The sequence below is a fragment of the Lampetra fluviatilis genome, chromosome 55 (assembly GCF_964198595.1).
Source record: "Lampetra fluviatilis chromosome 55, kcLamFluv1.1, whole genome shotgun sequence".
Taxonomy (NCBI): domain Eukaryota; kingdom Metazoa; phylum Chordata; class Hyperoartia; order Petromyzontiformes; family Petromyzontidae; genus Lampetra; species Lampetra fluviatilis.
Window position 1 is genome coordinate 5,700,330 of NC_136329.1, and position 23,270 is coordinate 5,723,599.

A 23,270-nucleotide genomic window follows, 5' to 3' on the forward strand; every position below is an offset into this window, starting at 1 on the left:
CCAGTGGCTTTGCGAGACATGACGGCCGGAGCCACATACAACCTTCGACGTTCGCCTTCGCAGCCGTTGAGACCCAAAGCCCCCCTCCCCATGTTCCACAGGACTTCTTGGATAGCTTTAGTCTGGAACCTCTCGTTTGACCTTGCCCGCCATGGGTGACCCCACCCAGGAGCACGAGGCTCACGGCGATTTCGTTTGTGTGATCGGTGGAACGCGCAAACCTCTCCACCATCTCTCGATGTAAAGCTTTCGTGACTGCAGGGATTCATCTTCTTGGTTCTTTCGGTAAAGTCACGTAGAATGGAAATAATAAAAATAAAACATTTAATAATTCTCACGACGTTTCGGCCACAACACAAGCAGCCGTCCTCAGGTGAAGCACAGGTCTGTCGGAAAGACAGCAGAAAGACAGCATTCAGACGCTGTCTTTCCGACAGACCTGTTCTTCACCTGAGGACGGCTGCTTGCATTGTGGCCGAAACGTCGTGAGAATTGTATTTTATGTTTTATTTGTATTATTTTATTATTTCCCTTCCACGTGACTTTACCGAAAAAACCAAGAAGATGAATCCCTGCAGTCACGAAAGCTTTACATCAAAAGGTACATACATTGTCAAAGCCTCAACTCACTTTTTCAAATTGATACAAAATAACTTAGTGTAATTTCAGTTTAATTTCTCTCCCGCGATCCTTAATTTTGGACATTGCGACAATGTAGACCCCAAAGTTTATAAGAGGGCTTCGTGAACTTAGTCACAAACGATGCGAAACTGGCGATCTGTAGCGCCAGACAACGTGCAATAGAGGGCATTGGCCTAATTCAGCCGCTGCCGCATGTTCAAGGCCCTGGTGGTTTCTGCCAGAATTTCGCTCCGCTCAGTTGATGGGCCAGTTCCATCTTTTTCGACGCGTTCGGCCGCAGTGGGTGCTGTGTGATGCGACTGACGGGTGTGTAAAGGTGTTTTTCTAACGTTGTGTCTGTGAACACAGCCCACGACGGGGTTTCTGTTACATGGGAAAAGGAGATACACGCGTAATATTTCGTGTATATATGAAAAAGAAAAACACCGTGAAAGCCAAACTTTTATTTAGAAAACGACATGATGAACGAAGCCGAGTGCCGCCTAACCGAGCATTTTTTGTGTTCCTTCTGATCGAAAAATGTTTTGAGAAACAAAGGAGTTTAGAGCGGTAGGGAGAGAGTGAGGGAGGTCGAGAGGTAAGGAGTGAGAGGTAGAAGCTTCAGGGGTCGGGATCAACCCCTACGGCCTCCTGCATGCCGGGCGAGCGAGATAACATCCCGGCACAGCGGCACCGCCGCCTTCGAAGTCCGGCCCCTGCCGGGCTCATTCGAGCAAACCGCTGGAGAATTATCAACGCGCCCAGCGGTCCCACAGAGGCGCAGACGAGCGTGCGAAGGCAGCGGCGGCAGCAGCAGCAGCGAAGAATCGTCTCCTGCGATCGCCCGAGCTCCTGCGGTCCCCAACGTTTTGCACGCCTGGTCAGCTCCCGGGCGCGGAAGCGGCGTCCCGACGCGCGGCCCCCAGCCGCCGTGCATCCTCAGGTTGTGGAGTGACTCATGCAGCCCAGCTATGGCTGCGGAGTTTGGTGGTACATGTTGTTTACGTCGTTTATTGTGAAAATTCGATCACAGTTCCTACGACCTGCACTGTTTCATTGCTGTTATGGCTTTATTTCGGTGATTTTCAAAAAGTTTTTTGGTTTGGCCATGTGTGTTTGTTGTAGTACGGAGTTAGAATGATGGCTTTAATCTAAGTTGTCTCGTGGTTGTTGGTTGTTTGACTTGCATCCCACTGGGATGTTTGCACACAGTGTTGGTGTACGGTGATTTTTCTGCAAAATTTTGCTGTCTTTTCTTGGATTTTCTGTTTGCACTCAGTCACTTTAAGATGTTTTCTTGTTCATGTTTTTTGTTTGTTGCGGTTGCACCCGATTCACGAGCCGAATGGCTCACAGGGCTACACCTAATAAATTAAATTTCGCTTTAAAGCTTTCGTCACTGCACGGATTCATCTTCTTGGTTCTTTCGGTAAAGTCACGTAGAAGGCAAGTAAACGTCGTGAGAATTATTTTATCATGTTTTATTTTTATTATTTTATTACTTCCCTTCCACGTGACTTTACCGAAAGAACCAAGAAGACTAATAAATTAACTTTTAACTTTGAGCTTTGAGGTTGGAGCAGCGCTAGAAGCACCGGCCGCACTCGGCGCAGGCGGGTAGCCCCTCGCGTGCGCCTCCAGGTGGGAGCGCTGCGCGAACGAGCGGCCGCAGACCCCGCAAGCGTGCGGCCGCTCGCCCCTGTGGACGCGCGCGTGGATCCCCAGGAAGTAGCGGTGGGAGAACGCCCGGCCGCAGTCCCCGCACGCGTGCGGCTTCTCCACGCCGCCGCCGGCGGCCCCGTGCGTCCGCGCGTGCTTCCTCAGGTCGGCGAGCCGCACGAAGCCGCGGCCGCAGTCGCCGCAGACGTGCGGACGCTCCCCCGTGTGGCTCAGCGCGTGGATCTCCAGGAGGTAGCGGTGGACGAAGCGCTTGCCGCAGTCCGCGCAGCCGTGCCGCCTGCTGCCGACGGCGTCCCCGGCTCCGTCTGCCGCCGCGGCCACCGCCGCGGCACGGTTTGGGGAACGCACAGCGCACGGCTCGGTCACGGGGGAGGCTGGCCGAACGATACGTCGCGAGGCTCCGAGATATCGGAATCCGATGGAGCGCGGAGGTATGGGAAAACGCGTGGACGAGCGTAAACGTGTGCCGATGTACGTCTCTCTCTCTCTATGTATCTCTGTGATATCTGCAGAAATTACTCTGTGGTTCTTTCGGTAAAGTGACGTATAAAAAGAAAATAATAAATTAAATACTAGCATACGACGTTTCGATTGCAACACAAGCAATCATCATCGGGTATAAATGAATGTACGTCTCTCTATGTATCTCTGTGATATCTGTCTCTACTTATGTGTCTGTCTATATGTCTCTGGTTCTGTGTTTAATCTCTCTCTCAAATTTAGCATTCTCAGGAAGAACGTAATCAACCAGGTGGTAGGGTGTTGACCGTTATGTTATCCGACTCTCTCTGTTGTATTATATTACATTTCTAAGTATACTAGATTTGTGTTTCTATTTCATTTATACCTAATGATGATTGCTTGTGTTGCAATCGAAACGTCGTATGCTAGTATTTAATTTATTATTTTCTCTTGATACGTGACTTTACCGAAAAAACCAAAGAGTGATTCCTGCAGTCACGAAAGCTCCAAATTAAGTATGAAAGCTCCAAATTAAGTACGTAAACGTGTGAACGAGTGTCAACAACGCCACTCGGCGGTGTCGGTCCTCTTCAATCGCGGCGATGACGTTAGTCATGAAACCTCCTTTGCCAGTGTCAAAATATAAGAATAGGGTTTCCCCTTTTTATGGCAACAAAACAGGTGTGTTAAGATGTTAAAACACCAAACTGAAACCTTTTACGAGGAATCACGTCTGCATTAAACCACAGATACTTGTGGTGAAAATACAAACAAACAAATCTTTGGTGGTATCCAGACGGCTTGCAGAGTACCTTGGTATCGGCGAAAACAATATCATGATCACCCACAGCGTTATAAAAATGATCAGCAACGGCCGAAGAATGTGTTTGTCAATGAGGCCATACAGATATACAAACATAGACATAACTTCAACCGAGAAGATGGATTCAAATTGAGCAATCATTGGAAAGATGTGATTAACCATGTTAATTCATAATCAACGTTTTTGGGTTTAGATCGCGTTATTTATAAATGTGTCGTAACCCTCCACCACCCGACACGGCCAATCAGTAAAACAATTGTAAATGTTGTGGTTTCGCGCTTCAACACACCGGTGGGCTAAAGCAGTGAACTATTTGTCTTTTGTCAACGTGACACTTTTTAACTGATTGGCCGTGTCGGGTGGTGGAGGGTTACGACACATTTATAAATAACGCGATCTAAACCCAAAAACGTTGATTATGAATAATATTGGTCGCGAAAGCCTGCTACGTGTTAAACTAACCATGTTAAACCTCAACCGCTACTATCCCCCCCGCTCTGTGTCCCCCCTCCCCCCATCCGTGGCTCCGTCGTGGAGTACCACCTTCACCTTCCTGGCTCCACCCACCCCCCAACTCCCCCCATCCTGCGCCCATCCTCCTTGGCTCCTCCCCCTCCTACCCTATGTAACAATGTCTCATCACACGTAACTCTCGCTACAGTTATTTTGCTGTGCTTTTTTTTTTTACACATGATGAATAAAGCTTGCGTTGCCTCCGAAACGTCGTGATTTAATTTAGTTGTTTTCATTTATTTTATTGATTGTTTTACAAAGGCGGCCAAGCATGGCCACCCTACCCCCTCGTGTTTACCGTGGCGGCCTTCCTACGGTGCTACTCGCTAACAGCACTTGCCCCAACAGCCCGTTAAAGGCTACACGGGGGATCTTTGTCTTTGTCTCTGTGTATGAACTCTCACCTCCACCAACGTCCTCCTCTTCGGACAACTCAACCTCGACGAAGTTCTGGTCCGGCGCTTCAAGATGCCCATCGCGGGAATCCGTCGCCGCTTCATCCGATATCTCGGTCGCTTCTTCAACCTTAACGATCTTCAGGTCTGGAGCTATGGGTGAGAGAGTGAATCGTGGGGCATGGGGCATGCGGGATCCACGTTGATTCAGTTGCACAACCGATGGCTCAAGCATGGAGCCAGCTCAAGGAGGGTGGGAGGGAGGGAGTCTTAACCAGCGTCCGGAGCGCGAGGGCGGGGAGACATGGGCGGCTTGGGCAGCTGGTGAGGAGAGAGACACAAGATGCTTGGCTGGATGATCAAGGCCCCTCTGGAATTATCTTGTCAAGGTTTCTGCCCTCGCTGTGAAAAGTAAAATTCTCTTGCTGCCTCACTCACCATCATCACCGTCCTCCTGCACTTCGCCCTTCACCAGCGTCCTCACGATCTCGCGGCCCAGACGGCCCTCACCCTCCTCCTGCTTCACGACCGCTCCTGCTGCACGCGCACACACACGCTGCTGCTGCTGCCGCTGCACAGACAAGAGGAGACAAAGAGGCTCAGGGAGACGGTGGCTGGGCCAGAGCCGCGGAGATGCTGGGTTCAAGCCCTGGGTCTGGGTGTCTCCCTCTTTCTCAGGGGGTTCATGATGACCGAGCCAGAGACACTGAGATCCTGGGTTCAAGCCCTGGGTCTGGGTGTCTCTCTCTCTGTCTCAGGCGGTTCATGATGACCAATCCAGAGACACGGAGATGCTGGGTTCAAGCCCTGGGTCTGGGTGTCTCTCTCTCTGTCTCAGGCGGTTCATGATGACCAATCCAGAGACACGGAGATGCTGGGTTCAAGCCCTGGGTCTGGGTGTCTCTCTCTGTCTCAGGGGGTTCATGATGACCAAACCAGAGACACGGAGATGCTGGGTTCAAGCCCTGGGTCTGGGTGTCTCTCTCTGTCTCAGGGGGTTCATGATGACCAATCCAGAGACACGGAGATGCTGGGTTCAAGCCCTGGGTCTGGGTGTCTCTCTCTGTCTCAGGGGGTTCATGATGACCAAACCAGAGACACGGAGATGCTGGGTTCAAGCCCTGGGTCTGGGTGTCTCTCTCTGTCTCAGGCGGTTCATGATGACCAAGCCAGAGACACGGAGATGCTGGGTTCAAGCCCTGGGTCTGGGTGTCTCTCTCTGTCTCAGGGGGTTCATGATGACCAAACCAGAGACACGGAGATGCTGGGTTCAAGCCCTGGGTCTGGGTGTCTCTCTCTGTCTCAGGCGGTTCATGATGACCAAGCCAGAGACACGGAGATGCTGGGTTCAAGCCCTGGGTCTGGGTGTCTCTCTCTGTCTCAGGGGGTTCATGATGACCAAGCCAGAGACACGGAGATGCTGGGTTCAAGCCCTGGGTCTGGGTGTCTCTCTCTGTCTCAGGGGGTTCATGATGACCAAACCAGAGACACGGAGATGCTGGGTTCAAGCCCTGGGTCTGGGTGTCTCTCTCTGTCTCAGGCGGTTCATGATGACCAAGCCAGAGACACGGAGATGCTGGGTTCAAGCCCTGGGTCTGGGTGTCTCTCTCTGTCTCAGGCGGTTCATGATAGCACCACCCCTGGTCCAAACCAGCTGACGGTGACAGGAGACGCGCCGAGCGACCTCACCGGCTGCTTCATCGTCGCCGTCATCAGCGGCGGCGTCTTCACGTTTCACCGGAAGGTCAGTACTCCTCCCAGTGGCTGGGCTCTCCTCATCATCGGTCTCTTGTTTGACGAGCGGAGGAGGAGGTGCAGGAAGTGGCGAAGCCATCTGAGGAGCCGTCCGATCTCGTGGCGAGGCAGCTGAAACAAACACGGCGGCCGCCTTGCAGCCTCATCACCACCACCGGACCCATTCACGCGACACAAGCGGTCGTCCTCAGGCGGAAAAAATAACCCAGCAGCGGAGGAACTGCTAGGTTCAGCAGCTCTACTGCTGTGGGGAAAATACAAAAAAACACACGCTCTGATAGTATACGATGCATTGCCTTTGAAACTGATTGGTCCACACCAGAGACAGCTTTCTTTGGAGCCGAGTCTCTTAAACCAGAAGACGCCAAATAGATGATGCGATTTCACGGATTAGCGGTTAGCGCTACGCCGCGCTACGAAGCCGGCAGAGACCACAATTCGATTCCCGCTCACGGCCACCACCAGCACCACCACCAGTGGCGATTATCTGAACTGGGCCTGCGTCTCCCCTTAGGTCGACTCAGCCTCAAATGAACACCTGGTGTGGTGCGTAGTAAACATCGCCACGAGGGAGTCAAAGGCGGCCAGGCATGGCCACCCCACCCCCTCGTGTACCGTGGCGGCCTTCCTACGGTGCTACTCGCTAACAGCACTTGCCCCAACAGCCCGTTAGGGGCTCCACGGGGGATCTTTGTCTCTCTGTGTATGATGCAATCACTGGTGGAACCCTCACCTCCGCCAACGTCCTCCTCTTCGGACAACTCAACTTCGACGAAGTTCCGGTCCGGCGCTTCCAGACGCCCATCGCGGGAATCCACCGCCGCGTGCGTCTGCGCGTGTTTCCTCAAGTCGCCGCGCCGCGCAAAACGGCGGCTGCATTCGCCGCACGCGTGCGGCTTCTCCCTGCCGCCGGCCCCGTGCGTCCGCGCGTGGTTCCTCAGGTCGCCGCGGCGCGAGAACCCGCGGCCGCAGTCGCCGCACGCGTGAGGCCGCTCGCCCGTGTGGCTCAGCGCGTGGATCTCCAGGAGGTGGCGGTGGGAGAACGCCCGGCCGCAGTCGCCGCACGTGTGCGGGTCTTCCCCGGCGCCGGCCGCGTGAGTCCGCGCGTGCTTCCTCAGGTCGCCGGACCGCACGAAGCCGCGGCCGCAGTCGCCGCAGACGTGCGGCCGCTCGCCCGTGTGGCCGAGCGCGTGGATCTCCAGGAGGTAGCGGTGGGAGAAGGCTCGGCCGCAGTCTCCGCACGTGTGCGGCTTCTCCCCGCCGCCGCCGCAGTGCGTCTGCGCGTGATTCCTCAGGTCGCCGTGCCGCGCAAAGCCGCGGCCGCACCGTGCGCAGACGTGCCGCCTGCCACCGGCGGCGTCCCCGGCCGTCGTCGTCGCTGCGAGGCGCCCGGACCGTGGTTCGGTCCTCGGGGCGGCTCCGTCTGCCGCCGCCGCGGCACGGTTTGGGGAACGCACAGCGCACGGCTCCGTCACGGGGGAGGCTGGCCGACCGATACGTCGCGAGCCTCCGAGATATCGGAATCCGACGGGGCCGGCAGATTCCAATACCTCCGCGGCGAGCGCGGAGGTATTGGAAAACGCGCGGACGAGCGTAAACGTGTGGACGAGCGTCGACAACGCCACTGTTATTAACCATGCAAATCTTTTTTGCATGGTTAATAACATCTTAATAATAATAACATCTTTCCAATTAACCATGCAAAAAATATTTAATTACACATATTTGGACCATCTTATTTGACAGGCACTATTCTTTAGTTACCGTACAGTTTACTGATAGACAGCCAGTTTTGTTTTATCATGTTTAGCTTCTTTATTCACACGCTGGTTTTTCCTGCTTTAAGTTTTACCCACCCAGCAACACAGCAAAGGGCTGTTTCGTCTACATAACAAAGGCTCAGTCCCATTTACAGCAGCCGCACCTTAACAACTCTGGCACCTCCCAGTTCAAACAGTCTACACAACAAAGGCTCATTCCTAGCAGCAGCCTCAGCCGCACCAACCTTACAATAATAATACAAAACTCCGATCCAGGGGCCTACCTTGGCTCCTCCCCCCCTCAACCAGTATATATACAAGGTCGGGTCTCTTGGAATTGCTCTTTACTTGATACAGCTATCGTGCTGTGACGGTTCCACCTGAAGACGGAAGCTTGTGTTGCCTCCGAAACGTCGTGATTTTTATTTTAGTTTTATTAATTTTATTTTTTACCTACGTGACTTTACCGAAAAAACCTTAGAGTATGAATCCTTGCAGTCACGAAAGCTTCAAATCTAGAATTGTGTTAAGATGTTAAAACACCAAACTGAAACCTTTTACAAGGAATCGTGTTGCTGCATTAACCGCAGATACTTGTGGTGAAAATACAAACAAAAAACATGCTCTGATAGTATGTGATGCATTGTCTTTGAAACTGATTGGTCCACACCAGAGGCAGCTTTCTTTAGAGCCCAGTCTCAAACGGTGTTAGACCATAGGACGCCAAATAGATGATGCGCTTTCACGGATTAGCGGTCAGCGCTACGTCGCGCTACGAAGCCGGCAGAGACCACAATTCGATTCCCGCTCACTGCCACCACCAGCACCACCACCAGTGGCGATTATCTGAACTGGGCCTGTGTCTCCCCTTAGGTCAACTCAGCCTCAAATGAACACCTGGTGTGGTGCGTAGTAAACATCGCCACTAGGGAGACAAAGGCGGCCAGGCATGGCCACCCCACCCCCTCGTGTACCGTGGCAGCCTTCCTGCGGTGCTACTCGCTAACAGCACTTGCCCCAACAGCCCGTTAGGGGCTACACGGGGGATCTTTGTCTTTCTGTGTATGAACTCTCACCTCCACCAACGCCCTCATCTTCGGACAACTCAACCTCGACGAAGTTCTGGTCCGGCGCATCTGATATCTCGGTCGCATCTTCAACCTTAACGATCTTCAGGTCTGGAGCTGTGGGTGAGAGAGTGAATCGTGGGTCGTGGGGCGTGGGTCGTGGGGCATGGGGCATGCGGGATCCACATTGATTCAGTTGCACAACCGATGGCTCAAGCATGGAGCCAGCTCAAGGAGGGTGGGAGGGAGGGAGTCTTAACCAGCGTCCGGAGCGCGAGGGCGGGGAGACATGGGCGGCTTGGGCAGCTGGCGAGGAGAGAGACACAAGATGCTTGGCTGGATGATCAAGGCCCCTCTGGAAATATCTTGTCAAGGTTTCTGCCCTCGCTGCGAAAAGTAAAATTCTCTCGCTGCCTCACTCACCGTCCTCCTCCACTTCGCCCTTCACCAGCGTCCTCACGATCTCGCGGCCCAGACGGCCCTCACCCTCCTGCTTCACGACCGCTCCTGCTGCACGCGCACACACACGCTGCTGCTGCACAGACGAGAGGAGACCGAGAGGCTCAGGGAGACGGTGGCTGGGCCAGAGACACTGAGACGCTGGGTTCAAGCCCTGAGTCTGGGTGTCTCACTGTCTCAGGGGGTTCATGATGACCAATCCAGAGACACGGAGATGCTGGGTTCAAGCCCTGGGTCTGGGTGTCTCTCTCTGTCTCAGGCGGTTCATGATAGCACCACCCCTGGTCCAAACCAGCTGACGGTGACAGGAGACGCGCCGAGTGACCTCACCGGCTGCTTCATCGTCGCCGTCATCAGCGGCGGCGTCTTCACGTTTCACCGGAAGGTCAGGGCTCCTCCCAGTGGCTGGGCTCTCCTCATCATCGGTCTCTTGTTTGACGAGCGGAGGAGGAGGTGCAGGAAGTGGCGAAGCCATCTGAGGAGCCGTCCGATCTCGTGGCGAGGCAGCTGAAACAAACACGGCGGCCGCCTTGCAGCCTCATCGCCACCAACGGACCCATTCACTCAACAACGACCGCCATTCACCGCGACGTGGCGGTGACGTCACCACGACGTGGCGGTGACGTCACCACGACGTGGCGGTGACGTCACCACGGCACTTGTGCCGTGCTAGGGGACACACCCAACCACATGCTTCCAGGCCGCACTAAGCCTGTAGCTGTCAGAGCGATTGACGTTATTTCTGTTTCTCTCAATTTCAATGGATTCTCTAATTAGTCTTAGCCAGTAATAATTAGTTTTACACAACACTTCAACGTTATCAAAATTAATTGAGTGTCCTTGTTGACAAGCATGCTCTGCCACTGCCGACAGTTGTGTTTGAGATCATTTAATGTTTCTTTGGTGTTCTTTTAGTCTTACGCTGATGTTGCGTCTCGAACAAACACACATATCCACAAATTTCCCTTTTTTATATATAGATTATAGTATATTAGTGTATAGGTTTATATATAAGTCTATTAGTCTAAAGGTTTCTATATGAGTATATTAGTCTAAAGGTTTCTATATAAGTATATTAATCTAAAGGTTCTATATAAGTATATCAGTATAAAGGTTTCTATATAAGTCTATTAGTGTGTAGGTGTATGTACAAGTCTATCAGTGTATAGGTTTCTATGTAAGCCTATTAGTCTAAAGGTTTCTATATAAGTATATTAGTCTAAAGGTTTCTATATAAGTATATCAGTATAAAGGTTTCTATATAAGTATATTACCGTACAGGCTTCTATATAAGTCTATTAGTGTATAGGTTTATATACAAGTGTATTAGTGGATAGGTTTCTATGTAAGTTTATCACTGTATAGGTTTATATATAAGCTACGCCTTAACTTGTGGGAGCAACAAGTCTGACGCGTGTTCGAGGTGTCTTCACTCAAAGTGTTTCTTTATTTCTTAGTTGCACAAAAGCGAGCGTTTTCGAAAGTTCTATCTTCGCCTGTCCACGTACTGCATCACCCTGTCGCACGGTAGAAGACTGCCTCCACTCGCCCCCCCTTTATACTGTGAAAACCGGACGTGACGTCATGGGTTAAACCAACGGAGCGTCTAACCACAGGGGGGGGGGGGGGGTTTCTAAACAGTTGGAATATTCTAAATCGAATATAACCAGCCCGTCAACAAATGTCAGACAGATGTACATCAAATGTCTACACGGAAATAATACATTAACTTTTTGTCTTATGGCTCTTACCTATCCACTAATATACAAGTATATTAGTGTATAGGTTTCTATGTAAGTTTATCAGTGTACAGGTTTATATATAAGTATATCAGCGTATAGGTTTATATACAAGTATATTAGTCTAAAGGTTTCTATGTAAGTCTATTAGTGTATAGGTTTATATATAAGTATATTAGTGTATAGGTTTCTATATAAGTTTATCAGTGTATAGGTTTATATATAAGTATATTAGTGTATAGGTTTATATATAAGTATATATATAAACATATATTAGTATAAAGGTTTCTATATGTCTATTAGTCTAAAGGTTTCTATGTAAGCCTATCAGTGTAAAGGTTTCTATATAAGTATATCAGTATAAAGGTTTCTATATAAGTATATCAGTATAAAGGTTTCTATATAAGTCTATTAGTGTATAGGTTTCTATACAAGTCTATCAGTGTATATGTTTCTATGTAAGTCTATCAGTGTATAGGTTTCTATACAAGTATATTAGTGTATAGGTTTCTATACAAGTATATTAGCATAAAGGTTTCTATATAAGTATATCAGTATAAAGGTTTCTATACAAGTATATTAGTGTACAGGTTTATATATATAAGTCTATGGGTCTCCACATGAATCTGTGGGTTTCTTGCAAGAGGGCTACACTGCACCTTCTACAGCACCGTACCTCTGTGGCTGACCGGCGTGGTGAAGTATGGTCAGGCTGGCACGGGGCCCTCTCATCCAGCGCTGGTGAAGCTCCACGAAGCGAAACGGTCAAGCGGGCAGCAACAAGCAGCACGAGTTGACCGCACAGAGTGGGGGGGGGGGGGCAACAGCAAGATGTGGAACAAGACGAAAGGATGTGGAACGATGGAAGCAGAAGGCAAGATGGGATACAAGACAACACCACCCATAGACTCAACACTGCCCATAGACTCAACACTGCACCATAGACTCAACACTGCCCATAGACTCAACACTGCCATAGACTCAACACTGCACATAGAGTCTATGGGCAGTGTTGAGTCTATGTGCAGTGTTGAATCTATGGGCAGTGTTGAGTCTATGGTGCAGTGTTGAGTCTATGGTGCAGTGTTGAGTCTATGGGCAGTGTTGAGTCTATGGTGCAGTGTTGAGTCAATGGTGCAGTGTTGAGTCAATGGTGCAGTGTTGAGTCAATGGTGCAGTGTTGAGTCTATGGTGCAGTGTTGAGTCTATGGTGCAGTGTTGAGTCTATGGGCAGTGTTGAGTCTATGGTGCAGTGTTGAGTCAATGGTGCAGTGTTGAGTCAATGGTGCAGTGTTGAGTCAATGGTGCAGTGTTGAGTCTATGATGCAGTGTTGAGTCTATGGGCAGTGTTGAGTCTATGGGCAGTGTTGAGTCTATGGTGCAGTGTTGAGTCTATGGTGCAGTGTTGAGTCTATGGGCAGTGTTGAGTCTATGATGCAGTGTTGAGTCAATGGTGCAGTGTTGAGTCTATGGGCAGTGTGAGTCTATGGTGCAGTGTTGAGTCTATGGGCAGTGTTGAGTCTATGGTGCAGTGTTGAGTCTATGTGCAGTGTTGAATCTATGGGCAGTGTTGAGTCTATGGTGCAGTGTTGAGTCTATGGTGCAGTGTTGAGTCTATGGGCAGTGTGAGTCTATGGTGCAGTGTTGAGTCTATGGGCAGTGTTGAGTCTATGGTGCAGTGTTGAGTCTATGTGCAGTGTTGAATCTATGGGCAGTGTTGAGTCTATGGTGCAGTGTTGAGTCTATGGTGCAGTGTTGAGTCTATGGTGCAGTGTTGAGTCTATGGGCAGTGTTGAGTCTATGGTGCAGTGTTGAATCTATGGGCAGTGTTGAGTCTATGGTGCAGTGTTGAGTCTATGGGTGGTGTTGTCTTGTACCCATCTTGCCTTCTGCTTCCATCGTTCCACATCCTTTCGTCTTGTTCCACATCTTGCTGTTGCCCCCCCCCCCCCACTCTGTGCGGTCAACTCGTGCTGCTTGTTGCTGCCCGCTTGACCGTTTCGCTTCGTGGAGCTTCACCAGCGCTGGATGAGAGGGCCCCGTGCCAGCCTGACCATACTTCACCACGCCGGTCAGCCACAGAGGTACGGTGCTGTAGAAGGTGCAGTGTAGCCCTCTTGCAAGAAACCCACAGATTCACGTGGAGACCCATAGACTTATATATATAAACCTGTACACTAATATACTTGTATAGAAACCTTTATACTGATATACTTATATAGAAACCTTTATACTAATATACTTGTATAGAAACCTATACACTAATATACTTATATAGAAACCTTTATACTGATATACTTATATAGAAACCGTTATGCTAATATACTTGTATAGAAACCTATACACTAATATACTTGTATAGAAACCTATACACTGATAGACTTACATAGAAACATATACACTGATAGACTTGTATAGAAACCTATACACTAATAGACTTATATAGAAACCTTTATACTGATGTACTTATATAGAAACCTTTATACTGATATACTTATATAGAAACCTTTATACTGATATATTTATATAGAAACCTATACACTAATATACTTATATATAAACCTATACACTAATATACTTATATATAAACCTATACACTGATAGACTTCCATAGAAACCTATACACTGATAGACTTGTATAGAAACCTATACACTAATAGACTTATATAGAAACATTTATGCTGATATACTTATATAGAAACCTTTATACTTATATAGAAACCTATACACTAATATGTTTTTATATACTTATATATAAACCTATACACTAATAGACTTACATAGAAACCTATATACTAATATACTTACATATAAACCTATACACTAATATACTTATATATAAACCTATACACTGATAGACTTACATAGAAACCTATACACTGATAGACTTGTATAGAAACCTATACACTAATATACTTACATATAAACCTATACACTAATATACTTATATATAAACCTATACACTAATAGACTTACATAGAAACCTATACACTGATAGACTTGTATAGAAACCTATACACTAATATACTTACATATAAACCTATACACTAATATACTTATATATAAACCTATACACTGATAGACTTACATAAAAACCTATACACTGATAGACTTGTATAGAAACCTATACACTAATATACTTATATAGAAACCTATACACTAATATACTTACATAGAAACCTATACACTAATATAATTTTATATAAACCTATACACTAATAGACTTATATAGAAACATATACACTAATATACTTATATATAAACCTATACACTAATAGACTTACATAGAAACCTTTAGACTAATAGACTTATATAGAAACCTTTATACTAATATATGTTTATATATACGTATATATAAACCTTTACACTAATAGACTTACATAGAAACCTATACACTAATAGACTTACATAGAAACCTTTAGACTAATATACTTGTATATAAACCTATCCCCTAATAGACTTATATAGAAACCTTTAGACTAATATACTGATATATAAACCTATCCACTAATATACTTGTATATTAGTGGATAGGTAAGAGCCATAAGACAAGAAGTTAATGTATTATATCTGTGTAGACATTTGATGTACATCTGTCTGACATTTGTTGACGGGCTGGTCATATTCGATTTAGAATATTCCAACTGTTTAGAACCCCCCCCCCTGTGGTTAGACGCTCCGTTGGTTTAACCCATGACGTCACGTCCGGTTTTCACAGTATAAAGGGGGGGCGGGGGGCGAGTGGACGCAGTCTTCTACCGTGCGACAGGGTGATGCAGCAAGTGGACAGGCGAATATATAACTTTAGAAAATGCTCGTTTTTGTGCAACTAAGAAAACAGGACCCTGTGGGGTGGGCTGGTAGGAACGAACAAATGAATGGCTATAATAAAATGAAATGGGGGTACGATACGAAGGGAGAGTTTGAGGCCTAGTTCTAGGCTTTAGGCCTAGCTGTAGGCTTTAGGCCGCTGTGAGTTAATTTTGAATTTAAATGTTTTAATTAAAAACTATCTCAGGGAATTATAAGGGAATGTTACACTTGTTTAGCCAGGAAAGCCTCACTGAGTCTAAAGGTTTTTGTAGGGTCCTGCCAAGTGTTTGCAGTAGGGGGCGATGTTGCTACACCTAATCGGACATCGGACGGACGGACGGACGGACGATATAATCTATTGTAGGCTGGTTCACTTCGTTCCTACCAGTATAAAGAAACACTTTGAGTGAAGACACCTCGAACACGCGTCAGACTTGTTGCTCCCACAAGTTAAGGCGTAGCTTATTTTCTGGTACAAGAAAGCTGCGCCTACACTATACACTAATATACTTATATAAACCTATCCACTAATATACTTATATAATAACCTATACACTAATATACTTATATATAAACCTATACACTAATAGACTTATATATAAACCTATACACTAATATACTTATACAGGGTTCCATACTCTTTGGTTCTTTCGGTAAAGTCACGTAGGTAGAAAAAGAATAGATCACGACGTTTCGATCGCAACACAAGCAATCGTCTGATGGTGGCGGGGGGGGTGTCGACAATTTTCGGAAACCTTTTAGATCAACTATTTACCCCCCACTTTCTGTAACTTTTTCGACTTATAATTTTGTTGACGGACAAATGGACAGACAAACCGCACGCCCGGGCTTTCACAATAGCTTAGTATTTGTGTACGTATATTTTATGTTTTTAAGTTTTGGGAAGTTTTAAAATATATTTTTCCCCTGGGCAACGCCGGGTACTTCCCGCTAGTCTTACCGAAAAAAGGCATTTTTTTGTCTGCGTGTCTGTCTGTCCCTCTGTCTGTGTACACGCAACTTGCGAAGGAAGGTTTTAGGGAGAGCCGTTTGACTGGTGCGATTAGAAAAGTCGAATTGGTAATGATATTGTTGGTTTTTGTAGTTAGGCTGTTAGTAGGATCTTTATTGATTTTGGAGTAGCTACCATCGGACCATATCCGCAAAGCTGTTTCTCCAACCATAGAGAAACAACCCACTGAGACATCCGATCAAAACCATCACGTTACCATACATAGCAGGCGTTACCAAAAAGATTTCCAAAATCTTAAACACAATATCCAGGTCTGATTCAGTACAGTACACAAGATCCGTGATCTAATCCCATCCGTAAAGGATGTCATTCCTGACATGCAATACCCTGGAGTTTACAAACTTAGTTGCACTTGTGGTGATTGTTACATTGGGGAAACAAAACAACATGTATCGGACCGCATTTGTGAGCACAAGGCGGATTTGAAACATGGCAGAACTGGATCTTCTGCAGTTGCTGATCACTGCTACGACGCTGTGGGCTCTCATGATATTGTTTTTTTCCGAGACCAAGGTACTCTGCAAACCGTCTGACCACTATCAAAGGTTTGTTCATGAAGCCATCCAGATATACAAACACAGACATAACTTCAACCGAGAGGATGGATTCAAATTGAGCAATCATTGGAAGGATGTTATTAACCAGGTAAAATCTTAATTTTGTTTATAGTTTGCTTCCATACCCGCATTCCCAGTTTCTGCAGCATGCTACTCCCCCCCCCCCCAGGCCCGCTCATTGCCCAGCTCCGGCATTGTGTCTCGCCAGCCGTGTCTGCCGCACATTCCACTAGGATCTTATTAACATGGTAATATCTTAATTGCTTCAGCGCTGCAGCACAACAACATTAGCTTCACTCCCCCCCCTTACTACACACCCCCCGCCCCCTGCATCTCTCCTCCCTGGCTCCTCCCCCCCTCTTACCTTGTATAACCGCTTGTCACAAACAGCTCTCTTTGCCCATGACAGTAATGTTGTTTCTTGCTGTGGTTGTCCCACCTGATGACGGAAGATTGTGTTGCTTCCGAAACGTCGTGATTTAATTTAGTTATTTCTATTTTTAATTTGTATTGTTATTTTTTCACCTACGTGACTCTACCGAAAGAACCAAGAAATCGTATATCAGAACGTTTCGATCGCAACGCAAGCGGTCGTCCTCAGGCGGAAAAATAATCCAGCCGTGGAACTACTGAACCTAGCAGTTCCACTGCTGGATTCAAATCAAGGTGGGGTTTTACCACCAGCCCCACCAAAACTAAGCACCTGCCTGGGTATTTTGATCCATCAAACACTCCACTCCCTCAACTCCCCATTGGTGATGGAGCATTTGTGGAGAGAGTTGAAAGTTTTCCTTACCTGAGCGGCATGCTCATGACCAGCTCTGGTTTGACAGCAGACATCTCACTCCGAATGAGTTGGGCAGCATCTTTTCATCGGCTGCGTAACGCTGTGTGGAAGGTACCTGGTCTGTTGCTCCACACGAAACTTCGGGTCTTCTCGACCACGGTCATGTCCTCCCTTCTCTTTGACTGTGAAACGTGGACCCCTCTAATGGAACATCAGGCTGGCCTGCCTACAATTCATCCTAGGTTTAACCAGGCTGGATTGTGTGAGGAGCTCACAAATCCTTGAAAGATCTGGACAGAGTCCCATCGGTGAGCTCCTCCGGCAGGCAAGGCTGCATTGGCTGGGTCATGTAGCCCTCATGCCCAGCCACTGCATGCCCAAGTAACTTCTGTTTGGCTGGATAGAGGGGGCTAACCGGCATGACATGGGCTGGAGAAGAGATGGAGTGATGTGGTCCAGGAGGATGTGGAGCTGAGTGGACTTGCCGATGACTGGTAACAGCGATGTCAAGATCGGCCTCTGTGGAGGAGGCTCGTGAAGGACGCTGCTGGGCAGTTGGAGGCAGTCGCCCTCCAACAACAACGAAGGGCGGAGAAGCGACGCTCACGACAACGAGCGGAGCGCCGGGCGGCTCAAGTGCAGCAAATTGGTGCAGTAGGGGACACAGCTAGTGGTGCATCTGCCAGTCATCTCAGTCAACCCATGGCACCTGCTGGGTCTGTCCCGTGGCCTCCTGTCAGCGAGCCTTCGACACTTTCACGTGGTCTCAAAGTGCACCTGGCCTGGCACGGGTGCAGCGGTGATGTCACCATAGCTTAGTGGCAAATGGCGGTTGTTGTTGTTGGTAGTGGCGAGCGAATAGGCGGTGGTGAGTGGATAGGTAGGTGGCGTTGGTATGGTAGTGGTCGTAGTGTTGGTGGTGGGCGGGGTCGTTGTGGTTGGGTGTGTCCCCTAGCACGGCACAAGTGCCGTGGTGACGTCACCGGCACGTCACGGTGAATGGCGGTCGTTGTTGAGTGAATGGGTCCGTTGGTGGCGATGAGGCTGCAAGACGGGCGCCGTGTTTGTTTCAGCTGCCTCGCCACGAGATCGGACGGCTCCTCAGATGGCTTCGCCACTTCCTGCACCTCCTCCTCCGCTCGTCAAACAAGAGACCGATGATGAGGAGAGCCCAGCCACTGGGAGGAGCCCTGACATGCCGGTGAAACGTGAAGACGCCGCCGCTGATGACTGCGACGATGAAGCAGCCGGTGAGGTCGCTCGGCGCGTCTCCTGTCACCGTCAGCTGGTTTGGACCAGGGGTGGTGCTATCATGAACCGCCTGAGACAGAGACACCCAGACCCAGGGCTTGAACCCAGCATCTCCGTGTCTCTGGCTCAGTGTCTCTGGCTCAGTCATCATGAACCCCCTGAGACAGAGAGAGACACCCAGACCCAGGGCTTAAACCCAGCATCTCCGTGTCTCTGGCTAGGTCATCATGAACCCCCTGAGACAGAGAGAGACACCCAGACCCAGGGCTTGAACCCAGCATCTCCGTGTCTCTGGCTTGGTCATCATGAACCCCCTGAGACAGAGAGAGACACCCAGACCCAGGGCTTGAACCCAGCATCTCCGTGTCTCTGGCTTGGTCATCATGAACCCCCTGAGACAGAGAGAGACACCCAGACCCAGGGCTTGAACCCAGCATCTCCGTGTCTCTGGCTTGGTCATCATGAACCCCCTGAGACAGAGAGAGACACCCAGACCCAGGGCTTGAACCCAGCATCTCCGTGTCTCTGGCTTGGTCATCATGAACCCCCTGAGACAGAGAGAGACACCCAGACCCAGGGCTTGAACCCAGCTTCTCCGTGTCTCTGGCTTGGTCATCATGAACCCCCTGAGACAGAGAGAGACACCCAGACCCAGGGCTTGAACCCAGCATCTCCGTGTCTCTGGCTTGGTCATCATGAACCCCCTGAGACAGAGAGAGACACCCAGACCCAGGGCTTGAACCCAGCATCTCCGTGTCTCTGGCTTGGTCATTATGAACCCCCTGAGACAGAGAGAGACACCCAGACCCAGGGCTTGAACCCAGCATCTCCGCGGCTCTGGCCCAGCCACCGTCTCCCTGAGCCTCTTGGTCTCCTCTCGTCTGTGCAGCAGCAGGAGCGGCGGTGCAGCAGCAGCAGCAGCGTGTGTGTCTGTGTGCAGCAGGAGCGACCGTGAAGCAGGAGGAGGGTGAGGGCGGTCTGGGCCGCGAGATCGTGAGGACGCTGGTGAAGAGCGAAGTGGAGGAGGACGGTGATGATGGTGAGTGAGTGAGGTGGATGATGGTGATGATGGTGAGTGAGGCAGCGAGAGAATTTTACTTTTCGCAGCGAGGGCAGAAACCTTGACAAGATATTTCCAGAGGGGCCTTGATCATCCAGCCAAGCATCTTGTGTCTCTCTCCTCACCAGCTGCCCAAGCCGCCCATGTCTCCCCGCCCTCGCGCTCCGGACGCTGGTTAAGACTCCCTCCCTCCCACCCTCCTTGAGCTGGCTCCATGCTTGAGCCATCGGTTGTGCAACTGAATCAATGTGGATCCCGCATGCCCCATGCCCCACGATTCACTCTCTCACCCACAGCTCCAGACCTGAAGATCGTTAAGGTTGAAGAAGCGACCGAGATATCGGATGAGGCGGCGGCGGATTGCCGCGATGGGCGTCTGGAAGTGCCGGACCAGAACTTCGTCGAGGTTGAGTTGTCCGAAGAGGAGGACGTGGGTGGAGGTGAGAGTTCATACACAGAAGGACAAAGATCCCCCGTGTAGCCCCTAACGGGCTGTTGGGGCAAGTGCTGTTAGCGAGTAGCACCGTTAAAAGGCCGCCACGGTACACGAGGGGGTGGGGTGGCCATGCCTGGCCGCCTTTGTCTCCCTAGTGGCGATGTTTACTACGCACCACACCAGGTGTTCATTTGAGGCTGAGTTGACCTAAGGGGAGACACAGGCCCAGTTCAGATAATCGCCACTGGTGGTGGTGCTGGTGGTGGCAGTGAGCGGGAATCGAATTGTGGTCTCTGCCGGCTTCGTAGCGCGGCGTAGCGCTAACCGCTAATCCGTGAAAGCGCATCATCTATTTGGCGTCCTCTGGTCTAACACCGTTTGAGACTGGGCTCTAAAGAAAGCTGTCTCTGGTGTGGATCAATAAGTTTCAAAGACAATGCATCACATACTATCAGAGCATGTTTTTCGTTTGTATTTTCACCACAAGTATCTGGTTAATGCAGCAACACGATTCCTTGTAAAAGGTTTCAGTTTGGTGTTTGAACGTCTTAACACGACTGTTTTGTTGCCAGAAAAAAGGTGAAAACCTATTCTTATATTTTGACACTGGCAAAGGAGGTTTCATGACTAACGTCATCGCCGCGATTGAAGATGACCGACACCGCCGAGTGGCGTTGTTGACGCTCGTCCACGCTTTTACGCTCGTTCACACGCGTTTTCCAATACCTCCGCGGTGAGCGCGGGAGGTATTGGAATCTGCCGGCCCCGTCGGATTCGGATATCCCGGAGGCTCGCGACGTATCGGTCGGCCAGCCTCCCCCGTGACGGAGCCGTGTGCTGTGCGTTCTCCAAACCGTGCCGCGGCGGCGGCGGCGGCAGACGGAGCCGCCCCGAGGACCGAACCACGGTCCGGGCGCCTCGCAGCGACGACGGCGGCCGTGGACGCCGCCGACGGCAGGCGGCACGTCTGCTCGCGGTGCGGCAAGCGGTTCGCCCGCGCGTACGCCCTCAAGACGCACGCACGGACCCACACCGGGGAGCGTCCGCACGCCTGCGGCGAGTGCGGCAAGCGGTTCGGCACGTGGCACAACCTGGCGACGCACGCGCGCGTCCACACGGGCGAGAGGCCGCACGCCTGCGGTGTCTGCGGCCGCGCCTTCTCGCAGCTCGGCGACCTGCGGAAGCACGCGCGGACCCACACGGGCGAGCGGCCGTACGCGTGCGGGGTCTGCGGCCGCGGCTTCGTCAAGCGCTTCGCGTTGAAGACGCACGCGCGGACGCACGCCCGGCCACCCCCCGCCGCCGTCGCGAACGCGCGTCGGTCACACGTTGAAGTGGGCTCTCGGAAACACCGACAACAACAACAACAACTCGGGGAGAGGCCGCACGCCTGCCCAGAGTGCGGCAAGCGCTTCGCCCACCGCTACCTCCTGGAGATCCACGCGCTGAGCCACACGGGCGAGCGTCCGCACGTCTGCGGCGTCTGCGGCCGCGGGCTTCGCGCGGCGCGGAGACCTTAGGAAGCACACGCAGACGCACGCGGCCGGCGGCTTGGAGAAGCCGCACGCGTGCGGGGTCTGCGGCCGAGCCTTCTCCCACCGCTACCTCCTGGGGATCCACGCGCGCGTCCACACGGGCGAACGGCCGCACGCCTGCGGGGTCTGCGGCCGCGCGTTCGCTCAGCGGAACGTCCTGAAGAGCCACGCGCTGACGCACACTGGCGAGAGACCGCACGCCTGCGGCGAGTGCGGCCGCGCGTTCTCGCAGCGCTCCAACCTGGAGGCGCACGCTCGCGTCCACACGGGCGAGCGGCCCCACGCCTGCTCCGAGTGCGGCCGGGGCTTCTCGCGCCGCTCCGACTTGAAGAGGCACGCGCGGACGCACGGGGCGGGGGACGCACGTCGGGACGCCGATGCCGCTTCCGTGCCCGGGAGCTGACCGGGCGTGCAAAACGTTGGGGACCGCAGGAGTTCGGGCGATCGCAGGAGTTCGGGGCGATCGCAGGAGACGATTCTTCGCTGCTGCTGCCGCTGCTGCCGCTGCTGCCGCTGCCTTCCCACGCTCGTCTGCGCCTCTGTGGGACCGCTGCGCGTGTTGATAATTCTCCAGCGGTTTGCTCGAATGAGCCCGGCATTGGTCGGACTTTGCCGCTGTGACGGGATGTTATCTCGCTCGCCCGGCATCGATCAGAAGAAACACAAAAAAATGCTCGGTTACGCGGCACTCGGCTTCGTTCATCATGTCGTTTAAAAAATAAAAGTTTGGCTTTCGCGGCGTTTTTCTTTTTCATATATACATGAAATATTACGCGTGTATCTCCTTTTCCCATGTAACAGAAACCCCGTCGTGGGCTGTGTTCACAGACACAACGTTAGAAAAACACCTTTAAACACCCGTCAGTCGCATCACACAGCACCCACTGCGGCCGAACGCGTCGAAAAGGATGGAACTCGCACATCAACTGAGCGGAGCGAAATTCTGGCAGAAACCACCAGGGCCTTGAACATGCGGCAGCGGCTGAATTAGGCCAATGCCCTCTATTGCACGTTGTCTGGCGCTACAGATCGCCAGTTTCGCATCGTTTGTGACTAAGTTCACGAAGCCCTCTTATAAACTTTGGGGTCTGCATTCTCGCAATGTCCAAAATTAAGAATCGCGGGAGAGAAATTAAGCTTAAATTACACTAAGTTATTTTGTATCAGTTTGAAAAAGTGAGTCGAGGCTTTGACAATGTATGTACCGATGCGCTTCTGTTTCATTCCAGCGTGGAATAAACATTCTGGCTTAATATCTGTGAAACATGCCCGAAAATGACTTGTGGTCAGAGTTGTCACGTTAACCATGAAACAAGGACGCTTCTGCCCTCCACGATGGCTGATCTTTGGGGTGTGTAGGGTTGTGCTTACGGTAGACCACTCGGAGGCCCGACTGTTAGGGGATGCCAGCTTTTATTTCCCGTGAGAGCCGACACCAGCCATCCAGTGCAGAGGGGGCTGATCGCCTAAAAAAAGACGGCTAACACATTCATATTCTTGAGTCATTCGGCCGAACATAAGCTG

The 23,270-nt window shown here is 50.6% G+C and overlaps 2 protein-coding genes across 3 annotated transcripts; one reads left to right on the forward strand and one right to left on the reverse strand.

The window, feature by feature from the left end:
* Nucleotides 1-1,100: 1,100 nt before the first annotated feature.
* On the reverse strand, nucleotides 1,101-12,180 carry LOC144949842 (uncharacterized). 2 transcript variants are annotated; one of them, XM_078879809.1, is made up of 9 exons: nucleotides 11,951-12,180; nucleotides 9,866-10,042; nucleotides 9,500-9,586; nucleotides 9,086-9,193; nucleotides 6,983-7,672; nucleotides 6,184-6,360; nucleotides 4,933-5,028; nucleotides 4,504-4,647; nucleotides 1,101-2,606 (listed from the first exon to the last, which is right to left on the reverse strand). In XM_078879809.1, exons 2-9 carry the CDS (start codon nucleotides 10,008-10,010, stop codon nucleotides 2,170-2,172), a joined length of 1,884 nt encoding a protein of 627 aa, XP_078735935.1. In that variant the 5' UTR covers nucleotides 10,011-10,042; nucleotides 11,951-12,180; the 3' UTR covers nucleotides 1,101-2,169. The 2 variants fall into 2 exon arrangements, with proteins under 2 accessions (XP_078735935.1, XP_078735934.1); XM_078879808.1 differs by having other exon boundaries at nucleotides 4,933-5,031.
* Nucleotides 12,181-12,260: 80 nt separating this feature from the next.
* On the forward strand, nucleotides 12,261-22,840 carry LOC144949861 (uncharacterized). The gene is given in 6 exon segments (XM_078879847.1): nucleotides 12,261-13,358; nucleotides 18,538-18,714; nucleotides 19,659-19,754; nucleotides 20,072-20,215; nucleotides 21,091-21,704; nucleotides 21,706-22,840. Coding segments are annotated over 5 exon segments (1,443 nt in total). The 5' UTR covers nucleotides 12,261-13,358; nucleotides 18,538-18,569; the 3' UTR covers nucleotides 22,150-22,840.
* The last annotated feature ends 430 nt before the right edge of the window (nucleotides 22,841-23,270 follow it).

Bases quoted from the DNA above. Each gene is read 5' to 3' on its own strand.
- LOC144949842 (XM_078879808.1), bottom strand. From the start codon at position 10,010: ATGGCTTCGCCACTTCCTGCACCTCCTCCTCCGCTCGTCAAACAAGAG. The intron at 9,587-9,865 runs GTGAGGTCACTC...GTGCGCGTGCAG, and splicing joins CGGCGACGATGAAGCAGCCG to CAGGAGCGGTCGTGAAGCAG. The intron at 6,361-6,982 runs GTGAGGGTTCCA...TGTTTGTTTCAG, and splicing joins AGAGGAGGACGTTGGCGGAG to CTGCCTCGCCACGAGATCGG.